The 9,601-nt window shown below is 28.0% G+C and overlaps 2 protein-coding genes across 4 annotated transcripts; one reads left to right on the plus strand and one right to left on the minus strand.

Moving 5' to 3' along the window:
• The first annotated feature begins 338 nt into the window (after positions 1 to 338).
• Positions 339 to 1,781, plus strand: LOC109806289 (sedoheptulose-1,7-bisphosphatase, chloroplastic-like). Its single transcript, XM_083065663.1, has 5 exons — positions 339 to 357; positions 464 to 684; positions 1,015 to 1,107; positions 1,392 to 1,626; positions 1,699 to 1,781. The coding sequence occupies exons 1-5, from the start codon at positions 339 to 341 to the stop codon at positions 1,779 to 1,781; spliced, it is 651 nt and encodes a 216-aa protein (XP_082921789.1).
• Positions 1,782 to 1,999: 218 nt separating this feature from the next.
• LOC109806472 (heat shock protein 83) lies at positions 2,000 to 7,510 on the minus strand. 3 transcript variants are annotated; one of them, XM_083065494.1, is made up of 5 exons: positions 7,263 to 7,507; positions 4,088 to 4,206; positions 3,895 to 4,018; positions 3,602 to 3,819; positions 2,000 to 3,527 (listed from the first exon to the last, which is right to left on the minus strand). In XM_083065494.1, coding segments are annotated over exons 1-5 (1,833 nt in total). In that variant the 5' UTR covers positions 7,264 to 7,507; the 3' UTR covers positions 2,000 to 2,156. The 3 variants fall into 3 exon arrangements, with proteins under 3 accessions (XP_082921620.1, XP_082921619.1, XP_082921621.1); XM_083065495.1 differs by having other exon boundaries at positions 2,245 to 2,395; positions 2,547 to 3,527; positions 3,602 to 4,018; positions 7,263 to 7,510; XM_083065493.1 differs by having other exon boundaries at positions 3,602 to 4,018; positions 7,263 to 7,509.
• Between the last annotated feature and the right edge of the window lie 2,091 nt (positions 7,511 to 9,601).

The following is a 9,601-nucleotide window of genomic DNA, read 5'->3' on the forward strand; positions in this document are numbered from 1 at the left end:
ATTAAGACTATAAAAAAATAAAGTTAAACTCATGATTATTTTAATTATATTTATTAATTACTATCATACAAACCGTGTCTTAAATTAAATATCTCATGCATCACAGGAGTACCCATACTAGTTTTATTAGAATGATAAAAAAAAATTTATTAATTTTTCTTTTTGTTATTTTTTAATGATCCATCCTGATCGGCACACTTAATGGGATCACTATTACGAAAACAAACTTACTAGAATATGCAATAAAACTGACTTCTCCAATGTTGTGTGCATATGCCTTAAATTACTCCCGTTTGTGCAAGTGTGCCTGTTCTAAAGAAATTCATGAGCTCTAGGACATGGGAGGTCCAGTAGAAGGTCTGACATAATAATTATATTAAATTGACAATTAAACTCAATTTTGTCTCTAATATAAAAATTTCACTTTTGATGTGATGCATTTATGTGAATATGCAACAAATAGGTAGGTTTAGTGTCGCATTTGATCCCCTTGATGGGTCCAACATTGTGGACACAAACTTCACAGTAGGCACCATCTTTGGCGTGTGGCTTGGAGATAAGTTGACTAGGATCACAGGAAGAAATCAAGTTGTTGCAGCCAAGGGATTTTGGGTCCTAGAACCATGTATGTGCTTGCTCTTAAGGACTTCCTGGACACCCATGAATTTCTTCTACTTGATGAAGGTCAGGTTTATGCCATAAAAAATCTTATTTTAAGTAATCACAAATTACCATATATTTTATTTAAAATTGAACTTGCTAGACCTCTTAATATGAAAATTGCTTATGTTATTCCTTTGTTTTTCATTAGTGTAAAAGTTTGTTTTTTGTTTTTCAAAAATAAAGATTCTACAAGTGATTTTGTCTCTAAATTGGAAGAGGGTGTCTTGACCATTAAATTTTAGTGGGTTATGTTATACATGATACACATAATTTTTCACAAACTCCCTTTAAAGGAGTCTTATCCAAATTTTATCACATGACTAAAATGTTTAATATATATTCATATTTCAGGAAAATGGTAGCATGCATAGAAAATTGCAGAAGGAAAACTACTCCCCCCAAAAAAATTTAAGAGCCACATCTGACAACCCCGATTATGCTAAGGTTTACCTATATTTTTCTATAAGTGTTACTATGACTTGTTTGACTGAATACTTACATCTTTCTCTGTCATTCAATAGTTGATCGATTACTATGTCAATGAAAAGTATACACTAAGATACACACGAGGAATGGTGCCAGATGTCAACCAAATTTTTTTCTTAACACAACAATACATGACATTTTAATACGGTTTAATCTTTTATATTTTTTCATAAATATGCATGTTCCAGAAGCTGACTATCAACCTAGTAAATTAATATATATGCTTTCAAAATGTTCTGTAGATTATTGTAAAAGAAAAAAGGATCTTCACAAACGTGGCATCAACATTGACCAAAGCTAAGTTGAGATTGTTGTTTGAGGTAGCTCCTTTGGGATCATTGATTGAAAAAGCTGGAGGTTACAACAGTGATAGTCATCATTTTGTGTTGGACAAAGTCATCAATAACGTTGATGAAAGAACTCGAGTTGTCTATGAATCCAACAATGAGATCATTGAGTTTGAAGAAACCTTGAACGGTAAGTCTACTCAAGGGTGGTGGAGCTGTTAGAGTGATTACTTAAACTATTAAACTTATAATTCATTGTCAGGTTGCATTGATTTTAAGAAAGATATATGTTATGTTAAACAAGAATTTGCAATTTACTCATTAATTTTCTATTTATCACCGTGACATGAAGTTAATTTTATGTTGGTATCACTCATTAGATGTGAAAAAAAAATCTAAATGAAAAATTACTTAAATAGAAAACAACACAATCATAATATTTAAGGATTTATAAATAACGACTATAATTCTATAATACATAACAAAATAAATCTTTCAAGATCATCCTAATTACAATTGAATTAAAAGTCAATCCGGTTCGTAAAATTTTAAGAAAGTAAATCTTCATAATAAAATTGACAAAACAATATTTATATGATCAAATGGTTTATTAATTTGTCATATACTTGTAACAATGCATAATTGACAAATCACATTGTATATATACAAGTTAAGATTCTAATAACTTGTCATAATCGTCTTAGGTGCAGACAAAAAAAATTAATTATTTATTGTGTTGATTGAAAGATGACTTTCCTTATAAATTACAATCTGACAAGATCTATCGATCCCTTTAACATCAAGCTCCTCAATCATGTGAGTATTTAAATCATACCTGACTAGTTCTTCATCTTTACTTCGGAAAAAAATATCCTCCTTCTTCCCAGCTCCGATAGAATGTAGAATGTAAGGCAAGGGCTCAACAATGAAAAGTTTAGTCCATGATTCCTTCACACCGACTTTACCCAAAATTGATATGCAAAATGTGGAGGAATACTTAAAATGCGAGATCAAAGCAACAGATACATTTAACAACACCAAAGTAACATCATATTCATAAAATATCCTGTCTGATGGTATTTCTGAGGGTAAAGATGTTATAAAGAATACCTCGTTGCTTAAGTCAAACGACACCAAGTAACCACCACCTTGCCAATGACACATTCCATCCAAATACAAATAGTCAACCCTATCACTGCAGGGTACATCGACATCGACCTCAAGATTCTTCCAAGAGTTACTTCTCAGGCTATATATCTCCCAGAAAGGGTCACGATGTTCATTTTCATGATTCCAGTTTTCATGTTCAATAAATAGAACAAATTCTACATGACTAATCACCTTATAGTCATCCGTATCACGGTCATAGCCAAATCCACATGGATCAGCTGAATAAACTAAATTAGATGGTATAAACTTGTTTGGGCTAGGAGGAAGGATCTTCAATTCTTCGGTAGTTGGGTTCCACAGTCCAATTGTGGAATATAGGTTGTTGACACAAAGAAATCCATTAATACTAGCATGACCCAAAATATGTATATAAGAATTCGCTAGATTTTGCTCTTGAAATATATTTGGCCAGTCTAATTTGACCCTATTCTGAAATCTCTCACCAGAAAGCAAAAACAAGTTCTCATGATGAGTTTGAGTGACATTACCGCTCAAAGATTGACGTAGGAGGAGAACTGTATCATCATAGTAAGAACGATGATTAGATAAGAAATTGTTGCAAAAGATTGTCATGAAATGAGGGTTTTCAAGTAAGAAGACCCATGATTTACAAACACAGCCAAATCTCTTGATAGATTTTAAAGGCAATTTCCCCATAACAGAGAATGTCAAATCATCAGGTATGCGGTTCCTAAACTTTTCACTTGCGACATCCACAAACTTTTGTTTGTTAATGAGTTGCCAAAGGTGGGAAACCTCCTTGATCTTTTTCTTCCTCTTAGGATCCTCATCAACATGTTGAACATCATTACTAATTTCCTTCTCTGTTGTCTTCTCAGTCCAAAGGTAAATGGGATAGCTGGTGAATTCAAAGTGTTTCTTGACAAGGTCCTTGATCCTCATCTCTTCCAAGTACTCCAACTATTGACAAAAATATAGGAATTAGTGAATTGCATCAAAAGAAATGGGGTTTATGAATAATTTGTGTTCCTTACCTGGTCCTCCTTAAGAAAGAGGGTGATTTTGGTTCCCCTCTTGAGTTGTTGGCCACTAGAGTCCTTGGTAACAGTGAAAGAGGCACCACCCTGAGATTTCCAAGTGTATTGATCATGGTGGTTGTGTTTGGTGGTGACCATGACCTTGTCAGCAACCAAGAAAGTGGAGTAGAAACCAACACCTAATTGACTAGACCTTCCCAAATTGTGGATCAAATCTAAAATAATACGCACACCACACCTATAAGCATGAAATGCACACACACGTATAAAACAAAAATGCAGCACATTACCTGTTTTGGTCATGCCAATACCATTGTCAATAATGGAAAGTGTTTTGTTAACCTTATGAGGGACCAATCTAATGAATTGAGCTCCTAACTCAGTTTGCCTCTCATATTGAATTTTGTCCAAAGCCTAGAAAAGAAACACAAATGAAATTGAAATTTGTAATCTTTACAAAACTAAACTTGAAGAACTACTTACCTCAAAAGCATTGTTGATAAGTTCATGAAAGAAGGTTTCTTTGTTTAAATGGAAAGTGTTGTTCATAAGGCTCAGCGTCTCAGCCTTGAATTCGAATGTCTCACTTTCACCATCACCCACTGCAATTGCAAATAGAACAAAAACATCAAAATTTTATGTTATATTCTCTAAGGAAAACGGGATTATTTTTCTCATAATTCTTGTATCTCACCAACTTATATTCACGCAAATGGATGAATTCTTAAATGTAATACATTAAATACTAGATACTCAAATGGACCAACTTTTAAATGGAATACATTAAATACTAGATATCGATATTAATTATTTTCTTAATTAATTATTTCAATCAAATCATCTTATTACAAAATATCCTTTTGGATTATAAATTAATGTGTTTAAAAGAAAAAAAAAATTCATCATTATTTTCACATATTTAGACTCATCTTTTTCTAAAATTCAAAAAAGAACACCCGTCCATTATCACACAAACAATCCATCGAATAGAGAGTACTAAGTTAAGAACCATTCAAACTATGTTCAAACTAAGTGGACCATGTCCATGAAAAAAAAAAATATATTCAAGTTATCTTGTACTTTTTCTAGCCTTTCATCAAATGAATGACATATTCACATATGACACTAAATCATTATGATACTTGATACAAGATCTCATTACAATATACTCAAAAGTATAGTGAGTTTCTTACTCATTTCAATTTTAAGTAAGTCATAATGGAAAGTATACATATAAGAGAAGTGGTTGATTACTGCAATTGCAAATAGAACAAACAAACTATGCTTTTTTGCTTCTTCGGGGGGAAATAGGGTAATTATTTTTCTTAATTAATTGTTTAAATCAAATCATCCTAAATCTGATTCATACTTCTACAAATTCTCTCTATTATCTATAATCTACTAATATCTCATATTGATCTCAGAGAGATAAGAATACTTTGGAAGGTAAGATTTGACAACCATCAAAATAGTTATCAAATAAGTGGGTAAATAAATACATAAAAAAATAGAAACATAATTTAAAGTAAAGATAAATAGATAATAACAAATTTCAGTTAGGATAATCTAATTTAAATTATTCTTATATCTATAATTTATTTAAAATTTTAATTCTGAATATTTATGAACTTCATTACAAAACAAAAATTTAATTTTTATTATAATTTCAATTAAGATTTTAAACAAATTTTATTTTTTAAATTAAATATATATAAATAAATAAAAGAAAAGAAAATATTATTAAAAAGACTTTAATAACCCTAATTTTTATACACATAATATAGGTAATTTTAATTATTTAAATTATAAAATTAATTATAGCATAAATTACTTACTTATATTTTATGCATAAAAGCTGATATATGCAATTCTTAATTTGGAGATTTGGAAAATAAACCTTTCTTCTATCATATATTGTTGAGACGGCTAGCGTGGGGGACCTTTGCAAATCCCCCCACGGTTTGAAAGTATTGCTGACGGTTTGATATATGCATCAAAATAAGAATGACTAGGATTTAAGCTGTTCACCGGATGGAGAAAAAAATTATATCGATAATCTACTACATATATATTTCATCATATATATATTTTGAGTAAAATTTTAGGTTATTAAAATCTTTTATTAATTTTTAACCTTTTTTAATTTAAAAATAAAATTTGTTTAAATCTTAACTGAAATTATGATTAAATTGGAATATTTATTTTTGTAACTGAAACTTGGTATTATCTATTTATTTTTACTTAAAATTATATTTATATTTTCTATTTATTTATTTGTTGGCTTTTTTGGTAGTTTTGTCTCATGGTTCTCATCTTCTAGAGTTCATCTCTCTTAGGCATTGGGCCAACTCTTGCCTAGGAATCATACTATGCTTTCAGCATTATTGTTAATAGATAACCAACATAAAAAAATATTAAAAAAAACTCACACTTAAAGTGATTTTTCTTTAAATTCATATTTTTTTTTAAATTTGTACACTTTATAATTGACATTCTTTGTCCAAGTTTTCCTACTTATTTAATTGAAAATTTCATTTACTAGTTTTCTCTTTTTATGCTTTCCAATGAAAAGATTATTATGGTGTTTTCTTTAATTTTATGTCATAAAAATTATGGGATTCATGGATTATTTGTTGTTATTCTCCTATTTTTAAAGTTGTTGCTTTTGGTGTAGGATCAACTTAAGTTTGATAAGAAGATTATTGCATAAAAAGTGGAAGAAGAGTTAATGAAGAGTAATTGCAATATTTTGACACTCTTTAAATGATAGCTATTATCACTTATCAAAAGAACCACTTAATTTCTTAGATCACTTAAGTTCTTAGATAGATTTGAGATGTATAATTTAAAATATAATTAGTTAGAATTTTATATTTAACTGTTATTATTTTAAATGCTAAACATTATAAATCAAGCTATTATTAGCATGTCATTTAATTATTTTTAATAACAAAGCATACTTTTTCTGTAATATACAATGAGAAAGAATACATTACAAAAAACACAACCACCAAAATTTCAAAGCTGAATCTCTTTAGAAGCAAAAGCATCTCTTTATTGTTTAAAGACAACTTATTTTAATTTTTTCCTCAATTAAAAATGACTTTATTTAATAAGCCAACATCCTAAATTTGACCAAAACCATATTTATGTTGCCGTTCAATTTGCAACGATGTCATTCTAATGCACCTTAAACAAAAGATGTTAAGCGATGTTCAAGGCTTCTACATGCACTAATTTGATTCATTGCAAAAAGAAAAAGTGAATTTTATGTGAGAGCACATTGGCCAATGGATGAAGTGAACAAAAAATTACCGATGCATATTTAACTTTTTAAGTAATGGAATGAAAAAAGAAATCAAAATTAAGCCTTTTCCAGGTGAATAGAATGGAACATTATTCATAATATTACAACAGGTATTCCATGATAAAATTGAAAGAACCTTTTTTTTTTATATAAATCTCAAATCTACTTCTCTAATCTATAAACAGATTTATATATCCTACTCTTATCAAACATACAATATACTTTTTTCTTTAGATGGCAAATAAGAAAAAGATAAATAAATAAATATATATATATATATATATATATATATATACCCATTATTCGTTTTTTCTTTAAATGAAAAAAAAAAAAGATAAAAAAGATACTTACTGTTTGTGCGAAACGGCTGCCGGAACTCGTGCAAGGTGGCTGCCGGAACTCGTGCAGGGTGGCTGCCGGAACTCGCGCAGGAGGGCTGCCGGATCTCGCGTAAGGGGCTCCAATCGCAGGACGTTCGCGTAAGGGCTGCGAAACGGCTCCTTTACTTTACTCCAATTACAGGATTTTTGCATTTTAAGTCATTTTAGGGATTTAAGTCACTGGATGCGCATGCATGTAGCTCGGGTTTATGGCCCATACATATATTATATATTCCGGATGGGTGATGATAAGCACACTTCCGTGTACATATAAACATACTTTTTTTAAAATTTTTTTTTTATAAAATTCCTAAATTATACTTTTAAAAAAACATATATAATCCCTAAATTTGCAATCCGCGCTCCTCTTCTTCGTACTCCTTTTCTTTCTCTTATTCCAGAAAGTATTTTTCAAAAATATTTTTGTACATAATTTCGAAAAGTACTTTAAAGAATATTAAAGTTATTGTTCTGGAAAGTTCTTTCCGAAATTATATAAGAAACACACATTCAAAAAATACTTTCTCGAACAATAATTTTATTATTTTGGAAAGTACTTTCCGGAATGCTAAAATTAAATTTCGAATCTTATTTTAGGATATGACAAATTTAACTTACGTGTTTCTTTATCTTTTCATCCACCACCGTCGTCTATAATCTTGTTGTCCATAAGTAATGTTAAATAAGTTTAAAAAAATTATAAATATAAAATTTAATTTAATATATTAATTTGTGCTTTATATTAAAAGTAGAGAATAATGAAGATTGAATGAAAAATTGGGGTTTAAGAAAGAATAGAGTAGAAAGTGAAAAATAGAATTTAAAAGATAGAAAGATAAAATATGATTATGTTGATTATACAAGAAGAAACATCAAGAATGAAAAACGAAAAAAAATAAAATCATCAAAGAATGACTAGAGTGATGAAAAAGGAGAATGAGAAAAAGAAAAAAAAAAAAAAGAATGATGAAAGAAGAGGGTAAATAAAAAATAAATTTAAAAATAAAAATTTAGTTAGAAAGATATTTAAAGAATTATATTTAATAAAAAATAGATTGGAGGTGTATAAGAGGCGTATATATTATTAGTCATTCCTGATTTCAACATATTGAATGAAAAAATGGGCCATACAAGTATAAAAATGAATAAAACAAAAAGAAAAAAAGTTCAGAGGAAATTTTGCTTTAAAAAGTTGAGGTATAGATAGATATTATAAATAATATATATAGTTTAAAATATAATTATAATATAATTGAATTATCAAACAAAAGATGAATGATTGATTTAGTATGTATATATTTGATTTTATTTAAACTATATATTGAATTTAATTTTTATGTATGAATTTTTTATTATTGAAAGAATTAATTTTTTTATTTAAATAAAAATATATTATAAATAATATAAATAGTCTATAACAAAAAATAAAATATTTTTTTTAAAATAATGTAATTTACTCAATTCACATACAGAAATCAATAAACATACAAAGTAATCACATATATTTAAAAATAGGTTAATCTAAAGTTTTTTATTATAATCTATTTAATTTAAAAGCATAGGCTACAAGTTATTTTTAAAAAAAAAACTTATATTACACTTAAAAGATTGATCTATTTGAATAAAGATGAAAAAAAAAAAATAATAATAATAATAATTATTATTATTATTATTATATTAAATTTATTATAATATATTAAAATTATATATATTTTTATTTATCTTTTTAAATATTAAACTTTTTAATTTATATAATAAAGTGAAATTTATAAGTTTGTTGAAAGATAAATTCATATTCTATTTAGATACTTTATTATAATTTTTTAAAAGAAAATAAATATTACTAATATTAAATTTTAAAATATATTATACCATATAAATAAGTTAGATTCCATTTTTATAAAACATAGAATATCTATTTTGGTATACTATCAAATGTTGGTTTTTTACTACTTTGCGTATAAGGTATTTTTCAAAAAAAAAAATTAGGGTGAAAGATATTCATAGGGCAGGGACACCTTCTAGCATTCTCAAACCTTCGACAAATGCATTCCTGTAGATTTCTCTCATCATTGGATTGGTTTCAAAGTTGGGGCACATTATTTGGGCCATTTGTGGGACTAGCCCAATGTGAAGGGAAAAGAAACACAGTAGAAAATAGTTTGGGTTAACCTGACCAGTTTCTTTTTTAAAATAAAAAACTCGTGATGGAAAAATAAATCAATCCAATCAATTATCTATCTACTTATTTACTTGATAAATCTGCAACTCTAACACTCGCTAAATTATTAAATTTTAACTTTAAATTAA

This window comes from Cajanus cajan, chromosome 10 (assembly GCF_000230855.2).
Source record: "Cajanus cajan strain Asha chromosome 10, NIPB_CcT2T_4, whole genome shotgun sequence".
In the NCBI taxonomy this organism is placed as follows: Eukaryota; Viridiplantae; Streptophyta; class Magnoliopsida; order Fabales; family Fabaceae; genus Cajanus; species Cajanus cajan.

What these genes read in the sequence shown, in the direction of transcription:
- LOC109806472 (XM_083065493.1), bottom strand. An exon ending in TTATCAACAATGCTTTTGAG is followed by an intron (nt 4,019 to 4,087) that starts GTAAGTAGTTCT and finishes TTTCTTTTCTAG; the next exon opens with GCTTTGGACAAAATTCAATA. An exon ending in TCTTTCTTAAGGAGGACCAG is followed by an intron (nt 3,528 to 3,601) that starts GTAAGGAACACA and finishes TTTTGTCAATAG; the next exon opens with TTGGAGTACTTGGAAGAGAT.
- LOC109806289 (XM_083065663.1), top strand. An exon ending in ACAACCCCGATTATGCTAAG is followed by an intron (nt 1,108 to 1,391) that starts GTTTACCTATAT and finishes AATGTTCTGTAG; the next exon opens with ATTATTGTAAAAGAAAAAAG. An exon ending in GTTTGAAGAAACCTTGAACG is followed by an intron (nt 1,627 to 1,698) that starts GTAAGTCTACTC and finishes ATTCATTGTCAG; the next exon opens with GTTGCATTGATTTTAAGAAA.